The sequence below is a fragment of the Culex quinquefasciatus genome, chromosome 2 (genome assembly GCF_015732765.1).
Source record: "Culex quinquefasciatus strain JHB chromosome 2, VPISU_Cqui_1.0_pri_paternal, whole genome shotgun sequence".
Taxonomy (NCBI): domain Eukaryota; kingdom Metazoa; phylum Arthropoda; class Insecta; order Diptera; family Culicidae; genus Culex; species Culex quinquefasciatus.
The window spans coordinates 28,831,399-28,851,401 of NC_051862.1; the positions used below are offsets into that span (position 1 = coordinate 28,831,399).

Genomic DNA, 20,003 nt, shown 5'->3' on the forward strand with positions numbered 1-20,003 from the left:
TTAGAATTTCCAGAGTTATATAAACTTTTATACTAAGTAATTAGTAAACTTTATATTCAATCCAAATTATTTTTTTAATCAGTCAAGGATGCCTATTTGGAGTTGGGAGACTGGATTTATGGTGATTTGTCAACAAATAACTTTATTTATGTTAATTTTTCGAAAGGTGTACAAACTTTTTTTGCACCTTTTTTATTTTTGTAATAGTATTTGTTATATAACTTTTTATAGAAAACATCTTTTCATGAGCTTTTTGCAGCAAAATGTTCGGAATGAGTTTCTGAACAAAACGTAGTACTAGGTTTATGTCAACATTAAATTGTTTACATGTTTCATCACAAAATGTGCATAGTGCCCAAGGGGTGTAAATACTTTTTTTACATACTGTATGTGTGATTTTACTTATTCCTCGATAATCAAGTAAAATTCGATCGAAAAAGAGCATCCAATTTTTCAATCGAAATCCTGTCAATCCTCTTTTTCGTATTTTCCTAGGAAGTTTTTCTGCGGGTCGTAATAAATTTTCAGCGATTTTTTTTTTGCAAAATTCTTAAGACATGATAAATTTATTAATTTTTTTACGAAAATCTGAGAGTTAATAAACATATTATTGAGGTCAAGATTAATTAATGTTTGTACAAGATCTTAGTTTTGAAAACTAAAATTCAATGTGGTATTTATAGAAGAAATAAAAACTTAAAAAAAAGTCAGCCCAAAATAGGCTCCCAAGATGAACGCAAATCGATTGCACCCAACAATGTTTACGTGTTTTTCCTGGTGTATCGACATGTCTGAGCTCTTATCACCAGGTCCACTCTAGACACGCTCCCCAAGTGCTTCCTGTGTTTGTGTGTGTGCACATGTACTAAAGTATGTGTAAGTATCGTACTGCCCTGGATAACCCACTTCAGAGTACCTTTATCGTGCAAAATAAAGGAAAAAAAACTGAAAGTGAGCACGCTCTCAACCCAACCCAACACGCACACACAAACACACTTGATAAGTGTGAGTAAACTTTTATAGGCGTGTAAGTATTTTTGTGGGCAAAAGTGTTTTAGGGTAAATGTGTGATCTAAGGGGGGATTCCACCAGCACGACACAATCGATTTGGATTTCTTATCAGTGCACTCTCCCCAAGAACGGGCAGTTAGTCACGACTGGCGAACCCAGACGGATATAATAAAAGCAAAGTTTGGGTATGGTGTATTGTGCAATTTACAGTGAAACCAGAACCAATTTTAAAATTTTGCATGACAAAATGTGGGATTTATTAAAAAAATGTTCAAGGGCATAATTTATTTTTTAAATTCCCTGTAACACATTTTTTTTGCCGAAATTTGACTGACGTAATATTTGAACGACCCCAAAAATCTTTAGTGACCAACAACAAAAAACTGTCGCAGAACAGACCGATCTCCATTGGCCGACGACAATGACAAATAATCCAGGCACGTCCTGGGCCTTACTAGTTCACGAGTGCAAATCCCCAAGGATCCCCGGACAGTTTGTTCAGAGCACAGCAAGAGAGCAGTTCTCTAGGATTTCGGTCATTCGATTTTTTTTTTTGTATTTTTTAATCCGACTGAAACTTTTTTGATGCCTTCGGTATGCCCAAAGAAGCCATTTTGCATCATTAGTTTGTCCATATAATTTTCCATACAAATTTGGCAGCTGGCCATACAAAAATGATGTATAAAAATTCAAAAATCTGTATCTATTGAAGGAATTTTTTGATCGATTTGGTGTCTTCGGCAAAGTTGTAGGTATGAATACGGACTACACTGGAAAATAATAATACACGGTAAAAAAAAATTTATGATTTTTTTATTTAACTTTAATGATTTTTTTATTTAAAACTTGATTTGCAAAAGACACTATTTTTATTTATTGATATGTTTCAGAGGACATCAAATGCCAACTTTTCAGAAATTTTCAGGTTGTGCAAAAAATATTGATCGAGTTATGATTTTTTTAATCAATACTGATTTTTTCAAAAAATCGAAATTTTGGTAAATTAAAAAAAAATTAAAAACTTCGACTATTTTCAAAAAGTCACACAAATATGGATTTAACTTGAAAACGGTGCACTTTATCAAAATTTCAGTAGAGTACTTTTTGATTGCAAATTTGATTTTATATTGAAAAATGAAGTTGAAAAATTTCTGCGACCAAAATTTCGATTTTTTGAAAAAATCAGTATTGATTGAAAAATTCATAACTCGGTCAATAATTTTTTGCACAACCTGGAAATTTCTGAAAAGTTGGCACTTTATGTCCTCTAAAACATATAAAAAAATAAAAAAATAAAAATAGTGTTTTTTTTTGCAAATCAAGTTTTAGTGATAAAAAGTTAAATAAAAAAATCACCAAATTTTTTTTAACGTGTATTATTTTTTTCCAGTGTAGTCCGTATTCATACCTACAACTTTGCCGAAGACACCAAATCGATCGAAAAATTCCTTGAAAAGATACAGATTTTCGAATTTTCATGCATCATCACCAGCTGCCAAATTTGTATGGAAAATTATATGGACAAACTAATGATGCAAAATGGCTTCTTTGGGCGTACCGAAGGCACCAAAAAAGTTTCAGTCGGATTAAAAATTACAAAAATTAAAATTGTAGAAAAAAGACCGATTTCGTAGAGAATTGCTCAAGAGCAAAGTGTCGAAAAGCGAATCATAATGAGCAAAATATACCGTCTTAGTTATATTTTTTCCTCCAGTAAGAAAAACGCGTGATTTTAAGGGAGATTAACCCTGTTAGGGAACCTAATAATTCAGTTTTAAAGAAATATGAGAATAGTAGCTAAGTTGACTTATCTGAGCTTAAACTTCTTAAAATGTGTCCTTCTTGATCTTGAAGTTTAGCAACGTTGTCTTACCTGAAAATAAAAAAAAAAGATATCAAATTAGTTTCGACTTTTCATCAAGTTTTTTAAATAAAATTATCTTAAATTCAACAAACTCAACCAAACCCCACCTTCTCCTACAACCCCAGTTAAGTACGGTCGGCAAACAGAGGCGGCGAATTTTGCCGCACCAAGGTCGCTTCGCCGTTGATGATCTACGGCACATCTGGGTGTCATCATTATTCATAATTTCGAACTTTCCGGGTCCAGGCCACGTACGACGGACCCGTTCCCCCTAAAAGTGCGGCGTCCATAATGAGATTAGGGGTCGGGCCGCGTCATACCTGGTCGAAACCCGGGGACATGACAATTTCTCGGAAAAGTTGGAAAATGAGGCCAACGGAAAGCGGATTAGAGGATGCCGGCAGGCAGCAGCTGGTTTGAAATCAAAGTTAAACAGTTTTTCATTGAGCGCAAGTTGGGCTTTTCGACTGAAAGGCGGTGACAATATGGCGCTAGGACGAAGAGCCAGTTTTCTTCATCAAGTGAAAAGGTTGATTAATTAAGGCAAGTGGAGTGAATGATAAGCGAACAAACAAAAAGTTGCTGAATGGAATTAAATAAGCATTGAATGAGTTATATTTTCAATTTACCCGGACAGACGGTAATAACAAAATTCATGCCATTTCAATAACAAACACTTTTAAAATAACAGAAATTGTTATGGAATCTTCTTGAAAAATCCATGTTTAAATAAGAGTTTAATATCAGTTTATGTTATCATAACAAAATTTGTTATTGGTCTGATATTGGTTGAAAGCCAAAACAACTTGGGAATAACTTTTTTTTCGGATTAGTTTTTAAAATAACAAAAAATAATAACAAAGATTTATACGAAGAATAACTCAAAATGTTATTAGTATGTTATTCCAATAACGACGAATAACAAATCCTGTTATAAATAACATAAAATATTATTGGCCTAGTATTTTCAAATATCAAAAAATGTTGTTCGCAAGTTATTGCCATCTGCTCGGGTATTTAAAAAAAATGTGGTTGATGCCTTCCCCACAACTAAGCAAAGTTGTATAGAGCAATTAATCCAAACAAATTCTGAGACTCATTCTTCAAATGATTCGATTTAGGCCCTTTTTAAATGTTAGCCGTGATTTCAAAAATTCAAAAATATTTTTTTCAATGGGTTTCTTGAAAACTTGTTTTAAGATTAAAAATTAAACGAAAAAACACGACATAAATGGAAAAAAATCTAATAAAACTGCTAATCTGTATATATATTTAAATAGTGCATATCATCACAGGACCATCCATAAACCACGTGGACGCTTTAGGGGGAGGTGTTATAGCGATTGTCCACGCTCCATACAGAAATATATTTTATTTGTATGGACAACTGTCCACGAGGGGGGGGGGGGGAGTCAAGATTTCCAAAAAAGTATCCACGTGGTTTATGGATGGTCCCCACCTACAACCTTGCCGAAGTTATCAAATATAAATCTCTGCTAAATATGCAGATTTTCGAATAGAATGCAGATTCTATGGGCAGCCTCCAAATTTGTATTGAGAAACCAAAGTTATTAACGATAAAATTATCGATGGTCGATAACGATAACGATAATTCTATCGTTATTGTTATCGTTATTTCGGTAATAATGAAAAATAACTCATTTTTAAAATCTTTCTAAAATCAATTGATTCGACCATATCATGTTAAATGCTTTCACCAAGAATATATTTTTTGAAAATCTAGTAAGATTCAAAGAAATTATGTTCTCAAAATTGTTCACAAAATACTGTATTTTTTCGAAAGTACCCATTAATTTTATAATTTGCAAAAATAGGTAGCAAACGATGCGAAATGTTGTATGTTTTTTTTTCACTTTATTGGAGTTTTTTTTGCTAAATTAAAATTTTCACAAATTACCGTTTTACTCGAAAATACCCAAATTTCAAAATTTGCAATATGGGTATCAAACGAAGCGATATTTTGTTTACTTTTACACATTAAGAGATTTTTTGAATTTTTTCACAAAGTAAATACCGTATTTTTTCGAAAGTACTCAAATTTTCATAATTTGTAATGTTGGTATCAAACGAAGCGAAATTTAGTTTGCCTTTTCACTTTTTTTCAAGCTTTTTTATTTGTAAAACAAGAAAAAATCACAAAATACCGTATTTTATCACAAATACTCATTTTTTTTATTTGCAATCTGTAAATTTTCTATGACCAAAGATATTAATTTGCAACATATGTTTGCCATACAAGTCTCCGAACAATTTTCGTCCATACAAAAATATTTATGAAATATTCAAAAATCCGTATCTTAAAAACGGATTTTCTGATCGATTTGGTGTCCTCGACAAAGTTGTAGTCGCTTAGGACTTCTCAGAAAAAAAAGTTACACTCTGAAACAAGATTACACTATTTTTGATTGGACCTTTCGCACAAACGAACTTGATTGCGAAAAATAACCATTTCTCTTAATATTTTTTTGCACATCTAGAGTTTTTTTTTTTTTTTTTTAAAAATCCTATAAACCAAATTTTGATATTATGCTTTTTGGGTGTTTTTAGAACCGCCTTGAGTCAGGGGTTTTCAAAAACACCCAAAAAGCAAAAATTGAAAATTTGGTTTATTGGACCTTTTCAAAAAAAAAACTCTGGACATGTTTGAAAATCCATCTTTTGAGCTATGGCATCAGTTGGTCAAAAATCATTACGCAGTGTCAACAAGTTTACGAAAACACGTTTATTTTTTTCCACATGAATTTTTTTCTTCAAATAGTTTTTTTTTCGGAAGATCGGAAAATTTTACAATAATTAAATTTTTCGGCGATGAAAAAAAAATTATTGACATTTTTCAAATATCTTGATTTCTTGGAAAAAATGGCAGCACTGCCAATTAACCTTGACCAACTTGTACTTAAGCTCGAAAGATGGCATTTTTTGTCGTCTAAAACATACTTAAACAAACACGATTATTTGGCGTAATTTAGTTGAATAAATACGACGAGCGCTGAAAATATCAAGTTTTGCAACGAGTTGCATGCTACATTTTTTGTAAATCCGTAGTAGTAGTTTTATGACTGAATTGCAGTAAGCATATTTTCAGATGTTGGGAACTTTTAACATTCTCAAAAAATAAAAATAAATCATTTTTATTCGAAAATCTTTTTTTTCAGAAATGGGACCAACTTTTTGATAAAATCGACTATGTTTTCCAAAAACTGTTTTTTTTTTCACAAAATTAGCAAATAATTTTCAGCCTGCTGAGTCATAGCATATTTTTTTTAATCCTCTAAAAATTTAAAAAAAAATCTTTAAAAAATGTTTATGCCTAGGGGAACAGCATCTACTTCCAGCGTGCCTCTAATGTTGCCATATCAGCACTTTGACATTCGATTACAGCTCATTAAAAGCGTTTTCAATTGAAATCGAGTTGTAAATAGCTCAATAAGAAGTGAGCATGCAAGTTTCTATCAAAAGTTGTGCAAAATTAGTTGTTTAAATAGTGAAAATCATCTAATGGATGAAGTTAGCTCAAAAAGCGAACAAAAATTGTATAGTTGAGAGTGTAGCTGTTAAGTTACAAATTGAAGAAGAATTCTTCAAAATGCCATTTTAAAAAAATATAAAATGAAAGTAAAAGATTGTTGCCAGTGTTGCCAGTGTTGCCGGTTTTGAGTCTTCAATCAATTATGACATGACAGTTATCTCGGAGATTTACTCAGTACTGCAAATTATTTCATTAAATACATAATGGGATGGGTAGATCACATCGAATCTCGATTCCATAGAAACAATCATCTTCCGCGTAACAAGTATTATTAGTCAGCGCCAAAGTGGCCTCCGAAAACGGAACAAAAATCCAGTTCCAAGTGTCATTACTACTTGAGCGGCCCGGCTATGTTTTCTAACTAGACGGAAAATTTCAACAAACTCAAACGTAAAACTTTCCCACCAAGTCATTCCTGCTTTGCCTTATTCATCTCAAATGATTTTGGGCTACGTGAATCTCAAATGAACTTTTTCGAATTTTTGTACTGTTTTTTGTGTTAAATAAATTCATCCTTCTTTAAAAAACTAAAATATTTTAAAATTAAAACATCGAAGAAATTTGAAATCACTCGCAAACAAAAGCATCAGCTTGGTTAATGGCAATTGCCAATTTGCAGCCACCATCAAATTTTGGAAGTGTGGGTGGAACACTCGCCGCCGTGTCTTCTGTTGGGTAATGGGAAAAGTTATTTTTCGGCTGACTTAATTCCTTCCACCTCGAGGGCACGAAGCCCCGAGGCGGGGGAGCCTCGCCTGATTGCCACACCAAGCAAGATTCCTTTCAGAGCATTTTCCCGGAACGATATCTTTTTGGCTGACGTCATCCCTGACAGCTGTACTGGAAATGACGAAAAGGGGAGCACTTTTATGAATTCGTTTTTCGGAAAAAAACAAAAAAAATGAGTTTTGAGAATAAAAAAATTTAATACAGTACTAAAAAAATACAAAGGATTTTGGAAAGCTGAACAAAATATATCTGAGAAGGGGTCTTTTATGTCAGAAAAATGTGTAATTTTACCTATTTTTTGGTGAAATGTCATTTTTCAGTCCAAATTGAGGTAAAATTACATCGTAAAAGAGGTAATATTCAACCTTCCAAAATTACACTATTTTCTTCGGTGTAGAAAAATACTATAAAAATTCCAATAATGACGAGTTGAGAACTTACTTTTTTTTCGATGGAATTTCCCAAAAAAAAAATTACATGGTAAAAGATGAAAATTTTATCAGTTTCTGATGTGAAATGACACAAATTTTGCAGTCAGGTTTTGTGTCAGAGCTAATGAGTAATTTTACAACAGAACTATGTAGAAATTTGTGCTTTTACTTAATTTATTTTTTCAACATTAATTTACGTAAAATTACATAAAAATAGAAGTAAATTCACACTTGAAAATGCTCAATTTAGAAAAAGTGTAATTTTACATCAGAAATTGAGTAAATTAATTGCGAGGTGAAATTTATTAATTTTTTTCTACACAGTAATTCAGGTAAAATTATAATAAACAATATTTTACACAAAGCTTGACTTTTTTTACTTTTTCGGAAACTTTAAAGTAAACTCAATCCAAAAGCGACCTTTTCCTCCAACTTCCCGCTCAGTTCAATTCAATTACAACCAAAATCCAGTGAACAAGTTTCCTGAAACCTGCTCAGCATATTCCGTTGCAAGTCACGATGAACTTGCTGTATCGGGTATTGTTTACGGACATAACCGTCCACCCCGTCAAGCGCCTTCTTCCCAAAAACTGGTCCAAACGTCCACCGTTAAGTGGCATTTCAATGGCACTTGCTTTGGGGAAGCAGGATAGCAGAAGGAGAATGAAACAAAGAAGATAAAAAAGTGAATGTCTTTAGCGATTTATTGATTCTATTTATAGATTTTGAGATTTCAATGTTTGACTAACAAGTACATTTGTTTTATCACAAGCTTAACCTATTGTTACACAGAAACACACTTTTCAAAAACACCAATTATGAATTCCTGTAAATTCCCGCCCAGAACGTGACTAAAATTTCACTTTCGTATAAATTGGAGACGAGAGAAAAAAAAATCACTAAGCCCTCCCACCAACGTAATCACGTATTCCACGCAAAACTACGCATTCAAATCATTATTCAAATTTCGAACGTATGTCCAGAGACACCGGCCGGACAACAGTTCTGAAAACATACCGATTCCGCGTGATGATGATGATGATGACGGCGAAGTGAGGATGTGGGGAAATAAAAACCGATTTAAAAACGACTGAACCCCGCGGACTAAACCAGTTTTGTTAATTTTTTTTTATTGTTTTCAAACTAAAGTTTGGTAAAGATGAATTTGAAATAAAATGAGCCATTTCACCGAATTTGTTGTTTCCCTACTTGTAATTTGAATTATCACATGAAAATAGTACATTTAATGCCGAATTCCAACACCCTATCAAATAAAGATCCCTTAATGCATGTTCCTTGAATAGAATGGGTCATTTCACCGAAAGTTTTTGGTGAAATGACCTTTTCTGAGAAACCAATCATTCAATTTTTTTGCAATATTCTAGAAAAGAAAAAGCAGCTTTGTTGAAAATGTCACTTTGTAACACACATGGTCATTTCACCGAATTCTAATTGACTTGGCAACATAGTAATGGTCACAGAAAAATAGCGTGAGTCATTTCACCGAAAATAAAATAAAAATCTTATAATTTGACGTCATTTTGCCAATTACTTGCTAAATCGGTGAATCGACCCATTATATGTTTTTTTTGTGATGCTAGCTTGCATTCGATTAAGTATTGCTCTGATTAAATGATTTCGTTGCATGTACGTTTCACCGAAAGCTTTGCAAACGAAATTTATTTTAGAAACTTGAATGAATTTAATCGATAAAATGAGTCAGTTTATTTTTTCCTATGTCCTTAATTTTATTTCAACGATGTTTGTCTGTTTGTCGTACTGTAAAACTATTTAGGTTTGTCGTTGATTTTAAACGATTTCACTAGAATTCAGAATCAAATATCACTTTCGGTAAAATGACCTACTCAATACTCAATTGTTTTGGGAAATTTAAAAACATTTTTGATGGAATGACCCAATATAATTGATAAGCAACCCTGTTTTCGATCACTTTTGTATATTTTCTGTGTTTCAAACAATGTTTTATTAAAATTCGGCGAAATGACCCATTTCGTTTTTTTTTTTCATTATCCTTGATTTCACTGAAAATCACTTTGTTATGAATATCATTTCTGTTAAATCATAAAATTATATAAACTAACCGAATCGTCATTTCATCTAATCAAGTTTAATAAGCCACTTTCTGTGAAATGACCTACAAAATTATGTTTTCGAAATCGCAAAAGTAACCAGTCCACAGTTTTCCCACACGCTTAATTAAAATAAAATTATTTTATCGTCAATATCTAAAAATTTTATTTCGGTGAAATGACCCTTGAACTTTTTTTCCTGCTTCCTAGATTGAATCTGAAATCAATTTGAAAAAAAAATAACTCGAACAAATAGCTTAAACATTATTTCATTAAAAGACCATTCCACCGAATTAAGTTCAATGAGCTACTTTCGGTAAAATGACCCACTTAATACATTTTTTAAGAACACCATGTCCTGAACAGAGCTATGGCAGCTTTAATAAAAATGTCACTTAGTTATTAGTCACTGAGTCATTTCACCGAATACTTCAAAATAGTGTGATCCATTTCACTACAAGTGAATACTTTATGAGTTATGTTTTATTTTTTTGTCAATTTTCTGTGAAAACTTGCTATTTGAATTCGGTGAAATGACCGATCCACGCTGATCTTCACTTTTTCTAACTGACCAAAGAATTTTTTGAACTAAATTTAACCCAAAACAATATTTTCGGTGAAATGACCCACCCATAAATTCGCAATACTCTTTTTTGCAACTGCTGATTTCACAGGCAATCATTATGACAGAAATATTACTGACCTAAAAATTTAACTATCGAAAGATCATTTCATCGAATTAAATTTAAAATTATATTTTCGATGAAATGACCCACTAACTTCCTTTTTTTCAACTTTTAGAAGTTTTGAACTTTAAAAATGACCCAGTTCTACTTAACAATTTTAATTCTATATTTTTTTCATTTTTCTGTATATCTAACAACATAAACATTAATTCGGCGAAATGACCCGTTCCATTTCGTTCTCTATGTCCCCGGTTTTACCAGAAATCATATCGATAGCAATTCGGTGAAATGACCCACCACCGTGGTTTTAAATACGCAAACACACTTTTTTCGGCGAAACGACCTACTTTGACACTTTTTTCCCTTTTACTTAACACAACTTTCGTCGCCCGGTGTTATTCAAATTTTTCCCCCAGAATGCAAACAAAGCACTGGCCGTTCAACCCAATATCACTTTCTAAACGGGACATCTCCTCGAACGGGTCACAAACACCGAATCTTCACTTGGCGATGATCGCAGCAATTTTGGGATAAACCTCGATGGTTGCCTTCTTCGGGCCGAGAAAGTCCCGGTGGGCGAACTGCTCGTACGAAACCAGTCGCACCTTGGTGGTACGGGACAGCTGCTGGCCGAGCCGTTGGACATCTCGGGGACTCACCACGCCGTCCCGACCTCCGTAGTGCAGAATCACCGGACTGGTGCTGATCTTGGCCAGTTGGTACTCGGGGGGTGTTCGGGTGCCGTACCGTTGGACGTTCTTGGCGGTGCCGTAGTCGTACTGGCGGAAGCACCCGGACAGGATCAGCTGGCGGTAGTGATCTAGCTGTTTGGGGGTCGACCCGATCGCTTGAACGCCGGCGTTCAGCTTGGGTAGCAGGAAGGGGAGGAAGTTCCGGACGTTGGTGTAGAGTTCTGCGGCGAGCCGCTGGTCACTGTTGGACATGTAGGCGGCGGGGGCGATCAGGTTCAGGGAGGCGATCTTGGCGTTGTAGGAGGGGAGTTCCGAGAGTAGGACCAGTGCTGCGGTTGATCCTTCCGAGTAGCCGACCAGGTGGATGCGCTTGAACTTGGAGATCTGGAGGGCGGCGTCGATCAGGGCCGGGAGGTCGTACATGCCGATCTCGTGGAAGCTGAAGGCCCATGGATCGGCCGTACGATTGCCGAGGCTTTCCGGGGATGCTCGGGAATCTCCCAGCCAGACCTCGATCCCAATGTCCAGCAGTTGGGCTGGGAGGTTCGCGTACTGGACCAGCCAGTCAGCTGATGATTGACGTATTCCGTGCTGTAGCAACGCAACTCCACGGATTGGGACGGTAGGTCGTAGCCGGAAGGCTGCCAGGTCGTACCCATCGGAGGTCGTTACACGGTAACGTTCCGAGTTGATCTTGTAACGCCTTATGTGGTCTTCCTATACAAAAAAAAAAAACATCAGCTATCAAATTGACGTCAAAATTCCCAAAAACTCCACCCCGCTTACCGTGCTGATCTTGCTGTTGACGCCCTTTGCTGCACTACCTGCGTCAATCGACGCAAGAACTAGCAGCAGCGACAGCACAACTTGGACGATCCCAACCGATCGAGACATTCTGGACGACTGACGAGGGCTCCGCAGGAGCGATCGCGACCTGGCGATGCCCACAGAACTGGTTTTCGCGCTTTGTGAACCTTCTCACGCATCCTTGCGGGTGCTGACGTCCCGAGTCACGCGCGCGAAGGTTGGTGTGCTAATCGATCCAACTCCTCCGAATGAAGTTAGAAGCACTTCCGCGATTCTTCCGTCACAGGCTAATCGGATCATCTGAACGGCATCATTTTCGACCAGTCATGACGTTTCACAAATTGCTCGAATTAAATTCGGTTTCTACGCTTTGTTGTCACTGACGATGCTTCACCTTAAACCAGTTTTTGCCACCCAAAACGGTAACGACCTTGTCCGGCGATCGAGCGAATGAATCACTCAAAGTAGCGATCAATCTCCAAGTGGAAGAAAAAAGAAAACGACGACGACGACGACGACGATCGTAAAGGGAAATGACCATAAACTTGTAGAACGACTCAACACCTGATCGGGGCGAGTTCTACGCTCTGCTAGTATGGGCGATTGGGTGGAAGAAAGAAATTCTCGTGACCAAACGTGGATGACCTGGGCGGCACGTTCCGTTATGCTCCCTGCAACTGCGGGCGAGAAGACAGAGTAGAGTCAATAAACTGGATTATTATCTGTGAAATACTGCAGACACGTGTGTTGGTGGGAAGATCTAGTTTTGCGAGTAACTAGTTGAATTGATTGATCTTGTGAAAGCGGAAGATTGATAAAATATTTACGGGGTTTTACAGCGGCTTAACCCCGAACATGCTGAATTATTTTTTTTAGTTAAGTAAACTAGCTCATCTTTTATTTAGAATATTCTATATATATTTTTTTCATCATAAACAAAATAAAACTAAAGCAAGCGAGTTCTCATAAAAAAAATCTGCAAAATAAATTGATTTCACAGTGATAACAAACAAATGGATTGATAAAAGATCGAATCCTTAACTTGTCAGAGCAATTTGTTTTTCCCTTTATCGTATTTGCTAATTTTCTCATAAAAAAATCATTACAATTCGATACAACTGCTGAAATATTGAGCTTTTCAGCACTCAAATGGATGCTTTAATTTTGGTGATTCCGTAGTGAAGCTACCTGTATTTAAAAAATTCTTTTCAGCTGCCATTCCAGCTTGAGTGCTAAAAAGTTCAATCTTTCAGCACTTTTATCGAAAAATAATACTTTTTGGAACAGTTTTGTAGTTTGATACTCATCTTGAAGGCAAATAATATTCAAGCAGGAATACTAACTCTTTCGCTTTGAAAATCCAATTCAAATGTGGGGGTCATTTATTAATGTTGAACTTGATTAAACGCGACGATTTCTGAAAAAAATCCACCTAATGTTTCTTTTTGCATCTACAACTAAGGGAATTTTTTTGATGTGTACCGTTTTGAGACACATTTATGTTATGTTTGGTTTTAAAAGAAAATTTGCATTTATTTATTATGTTTTTTTTTTTTTGTGCCAGACAAATAAAAACCAGAGAATGAAAATTTGGCTTATTGATTATTTAAAAAAAAACTCTAGAACTGTTTTCAACATGTTTTTCTTAGTGAATGTTTTATTTAACCCTTCTAGGGATGATGGAGAGGGGAATGGCTCAAAAATCAAAATTCCCTAAACAAGCCAATAATTTTCGTTTGGTCATAAGAATCATTTTTTTCATCATCAACACAAAAAAATCAGAGGCGACTCGTGCCCGAATGTAGTACCTGTTCAATGTTAATTTTTTTTATTCTTTATTATAGAGTTTTTCAGACGGAGGCTGGTTCAACTCTTTTGGATGATTTGACTTCGTGCTTGAAGTCGACTCGGTTACAATGATTTTTTTTAATAAATATTGATTATGATTCGTAGTAAATTTTTGAATCTTAATGTTAAAAAATGTGTTTGAAGCTTTTTTCTTTCCAATGGCTTTTATTTTTACGTTATATTATTTTTATACTATTTTAATTTTCTGTTTATGCAAATAATTAATTACACTTATGATAAAGACTTTTTTATCTCGTTAAAATGTATTTTTAAGGCATAATCATTAGCATGGCGAATGTGGAAAAATAGAGCAATCGCTCTGCCATCCTTATCGAAATTCAAGGGAAGTTATTGAATATTGTACTAAATTCCAAAACTATTCATCAGGATGTTCAGAAAAAAAAACATTTCCTTCACAAAGAAAAACTGTTTGTTGTGCTTTTTTAGGCCCAACTAATATTGAGCTAACTTGGTTACTTTTTAAAAATTAAATTGACATTTTACTTTATACTTTTTAAAACCAGGTTGTATCGCTTTTGATCCTTGTCATTTTTTTAGAGAATTGAATTTACTCACTGTTATGGCCTCATGGTTTTGGAATTAAATTTCTGAATAAAAAGAAGGGCTTCTGATATTAAAAACAAAACTATATTGACATGAATCCGAGATAATGAAAATATTTGTTTTTAGCATCAGTGAAAAACTGTTTTCAGAACAAATTCATGTTACAATATATGAATATATTACTCAACTAGAGTGAACCGGACCAACAATCTGAATAAACACAGTCGTTTTTGGAGCATTTAATGGCATCAAATCTTAAACTTTTTAGGACTGCATCCGCTTTAAATACAACCATCCTGAAAATAAAATAACGATCATGGTTGAATCTACTGTCATAATTCTTCTCATGTGTCCCGAGTCTGGAAAAAAAAACACAGTACTTTTTTGTTTCAATTGTTTCAATTCAATCTATCAATCACACTTTCTAAACTTAACATTACATCACTTTCCAGTAAAGCAAGAATCCACTAGTAACCAAGAAGATCCAAGAGGTTCAACGCGCGCAGTTGAACATTCCAGTTTTAAAACAAGCCATCACCAGTCTGCGCATAACAGCCTGATGCCTAAAAATGCGCCAAATATAGAGCAATATCTGTGGTGCTCTCGCGCTCTCTCATTTATTCATGCTCTCAACGTGCTGTCAACGCGCTGGCTTGTTTACCTTTTGCAAGCAGCTCCCTGCAGAGCTAAGCGAGCTAAGTCAGCTGGGGCCTGGGGGTGGCATTTCGCTCTCTCCCAAAAATGCTGTCAGTTCACGCTCCCAGATTGAACCAGATTTACCAACACATCGATAATGCCACTGCGTATGAATAGGAAGCTCTTTACATGTGTTGATTTTTTTTCCGTATGGAGATTTTTTCCCCGACGTTCAGAGGGTCGGTGTGAACGCGACGAGCATTTGCGCGTGGCCTGCCGGCTGGCTCGCTTTAGGTGGGTTGTAAAGAGAGGTAAAGAGTAAAGGGTGGCGGGCCAATAGAGCTATCTAAGCCCGATCTCACACACACTAGCGCACCATTTGTTTTGCTGGCTGGTACAAAATTTAACCTCACTTTTTTTCGTGTACGTACACGCAATACATGCGCACGTAGATAACTCTATGCTTTTTAGGTGCATGCAGCGCTGCTGAACATACGGCGTCGATTTTGTTAACGTATATTCAAACAAAAATTGTAATTGTATGTTGCTGGTTGAAAAAGCACCGCGGTACTTAAATAAAAAAATTATCCGCTTGAAATCGGCTACCTGTTCAATGAACAGGTTGAACAGGTGGACGAGTCGCCTCTGTAAAATAAGAAAAAGGTTAACAAACTAGAAATTTCCTTTTTATTTAAACAAGAAAAATGAACAAACCTTAGGGCAATTAAAAAAAATCGCAGTAAACAAATGTTCAAATTTGGGAGGTGTAATTTTTGAAGGTTGAATTTAGACTGAAAAAGTGACAACACACCAGAAATGTTTTAAAATGACACATTTTCAGAGGCAACATTACACATTTTTTTCTGAAATTATAGAAGTACCCCTTCCCAGATGTAATATTTCCATGATTTTTTCTTACTTTGTTACACTATTTGTTAAATTACACTTAAGGAAGATTATTCTTGAAAACGGTGCACTTTATCCAAATTTCTTGAAAGTTTTTTTATGCCCCGAAGCCCATTTTTCATCTAAAAATTAATGTTAAGTTTTTTTTCGACCGCGTTTTCAAAATTTTCTTAAATTGTGAAATTTATTTAAATTTTTAAACTATAAATTAAAATTTGTCAAACCATTTTTAGCTAACGAGAAGAAAGACAAAAACAAATACACTGAGTATTTATTTTTCAAAAAAAAAACTTGAATATTGAATTGCAAAAACAAAAATCAAAAAAAATAATTAAAAAGTAAACCCAAATTGATTTTTAACAGCAAATTTACTTTTAAAATGATATTTGGGGGACTTTTTCAACATTTATTTCAAATATTAAACAATTCCCAAATTCCGAAAATGGATTTTATTTGCATTTTTTTGCAAGTCCCCATACAGTTTTGGCAGTTGTCCATACAAAAATGGTACGTAAATATTTAAAAATCTGTACCTTTTGAAGGAATTTTCTGATCGATTTTGTGTCTTCGGCAAAGTTTTAAGTATTATTGGGGACAATTCAAAAAAATGATACGTGAAAAATTCCCGATTTATAAATTAACTTTTTTTACAAAAAAAATCAAGATCCCAAAATCTGTAATTTTAATTCATTATTGTTATTATTATTACTTTTTTTTTTTTTTTTTGATAGGTTGGACAACAACTTTTATCGAAAAAAATAGAAAATCTCATCTTAAAACCATTGAAGGAAAAATACAAAAATGTAAAAAAAATATATGGAAACAAGACTCCTAAATATTTGTTTCGCAGAGAATTTCACAAATGATTCATCTGTTAACATTGAAAATTGAAACATTTCAAACACCCAGCCAGGCAGCACTTCGTAAAGCTTATTAGTTTCATGTGGCCCAAAATCGCACGAGAACAAGAGAAGAGGGACAGGAGAAGATAAAGATCATTTGGTGGAAAAGTTTTACGTTTGAATTTGGTGAATTTGAAGCATAAGGGGAGGGGCGCATGTTTGATTCTGAAACTTTTCATCTAGTTTGTAAAGCAAGCTGAGTTGTCGCGCTCAAGTTGTAATGACACTTGGAACTGGATTTTTGTTTTAGGCGGGCACGGTGACGCTGACTAGTACTTGTCTCGTGGAAGAAAACTGAAGTTAACGAAATCCGATTAGAACTACCAATCATGGAAAAATCCAGTTGATGATTTATTGAAGGAAATCAATTTTAGGAAAAAAAACTAATAAGTTGTTACCTACCTAATTACATCCGAAAATTCACAGCTCAGCCTTCTAACTTCTAACCCTGTTAGAGGTTCCCTTATTCGATTGCGAAACCCGTAAACATCACCACCACGTCCTCGACGCAGATCCAATCAACTGTAATTACTTTATCGAAATTCCGACCTCGAATCACCTCCACCCCCACCATTCAACTCCAAAAACACACAACACAACATCTTCAAAACGGTTGAGCAAGCTCGTCCCACATCATTAGAAGCGCAACCACCCCAACCCAGCTCAGCTTATTGTCCGGTCCTGCTGCCAGAGGATGCTCATTGGAGCCTCATTAATCAGGATCGTGATTAGACCAGCAGAAAAGCAGCAGACCAGCAGCCACAACAAGACAAGAATCGTCCCTCCGTCGGCAGAATCCTTCTCTCGCGCTTTGTTCGATCGGGTTTTAATGACCGTCAAATTATGGTGCAAACGATAGCGGGCATCACTTTCTCGAAATGGCTCAGAGAAATTGACAAACAGGAAGCTCGGCAAAACCCCCACGATCAAAAGAAGCCACTAATGGTCGCGCGTCAATTTGGAAATCCGGCAGGCGGCAAAGTTTATCGACGTTTCAACATTTCAAAACCGAGCAGACGAGACGAGGGTAATACACCTTTGAGTGCACCCCACCTGCCACAAACTCATAACGTCGCGCAGGAAATGAGCACTTTGGCAGAAGTAGCTCAGTGTGTGGAACATCAGCCACACATGTCCTTTGGAACGGGGTTGGGTGGTGACAGTGGAACCATTTTGGGGCAGGGAAGGCGAAGCCATAGTCTTGTGTAGAATTCAACCAAATTCATAAGAACTGAAGATTTCCAAATAAAATTTTAGACTAACATTTCAAAAAGATTAAATATTCCACATAACGCCCTATTGAAATGTAATAGTTGATTCAAACAGTTTAGAAATATTTTGTACGAAAATGACCTTTAGTTTCTGAGATAGTGGTACTAGAAAGTGTTGAAAATCCGAATATAGGAAATTTTCTAAACTTTTCAAAGAAAAGATTTTAAATTAAAGTTAAAAAAAATATTAAAATTTTATTTCACCTAAAAATCAATTCGTGCTTCGAATTCAGTATAAAATGCAATATAAATCGATAATTTTATAAACAAAACTAGTTTTATTAAAATTTTATTTAACCTAAAAATCAATTTTCTATTTTAAAAAAAATCATAACTCTATGGCTCAAAAGTAGCGGTTTAATTGTCCCCTAAAACAAATTGAAAAAAAAACAATCAAAAATTTGAAAAAAAAAATTTGTGAAAAAAGTTAAAACGTTTAAAAAAGTGAACCTACGTTTTCCTCAAAAGTTCTCTTCTATACCTCAAATATTGCCAGACACCAAATCGATCAGAAAGATTCTACAAGAGTTACAAATTTTCGTATATTTACGTACCATTTTTGTATGAACAGTGACAAGTTAAAATTAAAATTTTGGAAATTCCGTTAAAGGTGGCGTTTATTGTGTTGGATTATTGTCAATTGCGAGATTCTTATGTAAAATGTTATGACAAACAACTTTGTCGAAGACCGCAAAACGATCCAAGTTAACCTTATTAACGATTTAAAGAAGACGTATTTGTATGGAAAGATTTTTTTCCCCAACTTCAACGATAAAAAGCAACCCTTAAACGTTTTAAAATTAAACGCTCAAAAATATTATAGTTACTTATTTTTGCCTAAGTAATCGAAACAGGGGATATCCCTGATGTCGTTTTTTTATATTATCAAAATTGTATGGGTCAAATTATATGGTCAACATAAAATCAATGACACAAAAAAGCTTCTTTAAACAAATAAAAAATGACAAAAAATTTAAAAAATACCGTAAAACGGGGTGAATTTGATAGGTTTGCGATTTTTCCGCAAAATGAAGAGTACTATTAAAATAAGTAAGGAATGGTTTAGAAACATACTGACCGTGGTAGAGAAGTGCTCAAAGTAACTCAAGAAGAACTTTTCATAAAATTTTGACAAGTTTAAAAAGTTAGTTAACTATAGTTAAGAAAATGTTGATGAAAGACATTATTTTTAACTTCTCAAAGTGTCATGATTTTCTCAATGAACATTATTTTAAATCGGATTACGGAGTGCATTTTAGGATTCTTTGGACAATTTTCCACTAGGAGAGGGTTTAAAAAGATTGTAAATAATAAATAATATGTGTTCTTGAAACACAATAAAAAAACATCATCAAATTTAAAGGCAATTTCTGTTGAACAAATTCCATGTAAAATGTGAAAATTTGTGATACGTGCTTCGAATTCAGTATAAAATGCAATATAAATCGATAATTTTATAAACAAAACTAGTTTTAACAAATTTCAGGCAACATTCCGACTTTATAACAATTTTATCTAAAATGTATATGTATTTTGCTAAAAGCGTATACACATAGTTAACAAAATATAAATATTGATTTTTTTTCTTAAAAACTATATTAGCTACTTAAGTGATGGTAAATTTAGCGTAAAAATAAAGTTTGAACATCTTAAATATTAATTTAACAAGAAAAACTATAACTATCAAAGTCACCCTGGAATTATAACTAAGAATTTTTAACTCAACTATTTTTCTAAACACTATTGAAAACACATTTTTTTTTTAATAGTGCATGGACTTTGTGTGGCCTACCCCAGAACATGTTTTAAAAATCATAATCTTGAGAAAAACCTTACCTGTTGGAAAATATTCTAAAAACAAATTGAAATCTTATCAAAGTCACCCCGGTTTACGGTACACGAAACCAGTCGATGCTGAAAAAATCTAGTTTTGCAACGAGTTGCTTACAACATTTTTTTTTGCTATTCCAAAAAACGCTTTTTGAATGGAGTTTTATGCCAAACATTCATGTGTTA

At 34.5% G+C, this 20,003-nt stretch overlaps 2 protein-coding genes across 8 annotated transcripts in view; both read right to left on the reverse strand.

Annotated features, from left to right (window-relative positions):
* LOC6054789 (atypical protein kinase C) overlaps positions 1-20,003 on the reverse strand; it is a 352,606-nt gene that overhangs the window by 166,492 nt on the left and 166,111 nt on the right. The window lies entirely within an intron of this gene.
* Positions 9,984-12,287, reverse strand: LOC6047416 (lipase 1). Its single transcript, XM_001864443.2, has 2 exons — positions 11,840-12,287; positions 9,984-11,770 (listed from the first exon to the last, which is right to left on the reverse strand). Exons 1-2 carry the CDS (start codon positions 11,945-11,947, stop codon positions 10,862-10,864), a joined length of 1,017 nt encoding a protein of 338 aa, XP_001864478.1. The 5' UTR covers positions 11,948-12,287; the 3' UTR covers positions 9,984-10,861.

What these genes read in the sequence shown, in the direction of transcription:
- LOC6047416 (XM_001864443.2), bottom strand. Translation starts at nt 11,947, where the DNA reads ATGTCTCGATCGGTTGGGATCGTCCAAGTTGTGCTGTCGCTGCTGCTA. An exon ending in TCAACAGCAAGATCAGCACG is followed by an intron (nt 11,771 to 11,839) that starts GTAAGCGGGGTG and finishes TTTTTTGTATAG; the next exon opens with GAAGACCACATAAGGCGTTA.